Source organism: Chinchilla lanigera, unplaced genomic scaffold (genome assembly GCF_000276665.1).
Source record: "Chinchilla lanigera isolate Chin_1 unplaced genomic scaffold, ChiLan1.0 scaffold00036, whole genome shotgun sequence".
Classification (NCBI taxonomy): domain Eukaryota; kingdom Metazoa; phylum Chordata; class Mammalia; order Rodentia; family Chinchillidae; genus Chinchilla; species Chinchilla lanigera.
This window is the reverse complement of record NW_004955437.1, coordinates 5,146,094-5,147,782: the sequence shown is the minus strand read 5'-3', so window position 1 is coordinate 5,147,782 and position 1,689 is coordinate 5,146,094. Positions and strand designations below refer to the sequence as shown.

Here is a 1,689-nt window from a genome sequence, read left to right as displayed (position 1 = left end):
TCCCCGGGCTCTAGAAAGGCTAAGTGATTACAATTCTGTTATCTTCTAAATTAAAGAGCAGGTGAGGCCGACTGGGTCAGAGTCGTGTGCACAGCAGTTTGACAACTGGGGCGACGGCGTAACTACTAAGCAATTTTTTCCACAATTCAAAACCCTTTTTTGCCTGGCCAAAGAGTCAGTCTAACAAACACATCCCACTCTTGCTGAAAATAATTTCTTTTCCCAACTCTTCTAGAAATAAAACACTTTTAATGTTATTTGTCAGGAATCGACACTTCATTTAATAAGATTTAAAAAGTGACAATTTAAAGAGCAATTGAGAAGAGTCCCACATCCATCACAGGCTCGTTCTAACTAAAATCAGAACAGAAAAAGCACTGAGCAAACAGGAGACACGGAGCGTGTGTGGGAGATGCCCGCGGCTGCCCCAGGCCCAGGAGCCTGCCATCCAGGGGCTGCACGGGGACTTCGAAGGCTTCTTCCCGCTGTGCCCCCAAATGCAGTCACAGATGAAGGGCGGTTTCCGGCATGATGACCTTGCCTTGGGGGCATGTCATTTCCTAGTTCAGAATGGGGAAGCACATTGTGGTCCCACCCCTAGACCTGTTGGGGAGCCAGAGCCTCATCTGCTCTGCCCCCGAGAAGCTTGACGGCTCCTTCCCTGCACCCCACGCACCGCTGGCCACACTGCAGCTCGGGGCCCAGCACGGCCCGCTCGCGTGGCATCAATTCTGGCCGTCGTCCCGCTGGCGCAGAGGAGAATGCAGCCTCCCGCCGGGCTCTGGGGAACAGGAGGCTGCTGGGACTCCTTCGATGCTCGCTGATCATCCCTGTCCCCTGGACGCGTGGCCCCTGCCCTAGCACACCTGTGCTGTGGCCTCCGGGCCGGGGGTGCGCGGGGGAAGGACCACCTGCTCGGAGAGAACCATGGAGGCAGAGCTCTAGGCTGTGTGCTCCTGGGGCCTGGGTGGGCGTCCACGGCCCGCGGGGCCACGGAAGCAGCCAAGCCAGGCGCAGGGACACGAGACCCACCCTTGGGGTGCTGCTAGCACAGCCCCATCGTCCCTTCGGTTCTTTCGATGACAAGGATGGGGATGGGGACGGGGACGGGGACAGGTAGAGCCCCCTGAAGGTGCCTATGCCAAGAGACCCCATGAGCTGGGGGCCACACCTGTGGGCCAGGGGTGCTTCCGGGTGTGATGTGGGGCCACCAAACGACACGAAGTTGCCAGCGTCCCCACGGCCAGGGCCCTGGCCTCTGACTCCCTGAGGTGTGGCCGGGCCATGAGTACCCGGCCCTCTGTGGGCCTGAGCTGGCCGCGACCCCGCCGGGGAGGAAGTGCCGAGCGGGCAGCGGCGCCCTGCTCACTGGCGACGGAGCTGGCTGCTACAGCGGCAGCGGCCCGCAGCCTTCGTAGGGACGCTCCCCGCATCCACACCCGGGGCGCCGGCGCGCGAGGCCCCGGTCCCGGAGGACTGCTGACCGGGCGCTCGCCCCGCAGGACCTTCGCTCCCCCGGGTGACCTCTGCTCCTGCGGCCACACTGCCACGCCCGCCTCTCCCCCGGGGGACCCAGTCCGCCTAAACGAGGGCCGCCAGCGGGCCGCCAAGCGAGACGCCGTTCCGACGGGGCAGGGCCCGCGCGCCCTGGCCGCTCCCCCAGCAGCTCCGGGACACCCTGGGGCCGCG

General features: G+C 63.1%; 1 protein-coding gene across 1 annotated transcript; it reads right to left on the bottom strand.

The window, feature by feature from the left end:
* Positions 1-254: 254 nt before the first annotated feature.
* LOC106149089 (cuticle collagen 13-like) lies at positions 255-1,689 on the bottom strand (the record flags this gene model as incomplete). Its single annotated transcript, XM_013516771.1, is given in 1 exon segment — positions 255-1,689. A coding segment is annotated over 1 exon segment (553 nt), but the record flags the coding sequence as incomplete, so codon positions are not given.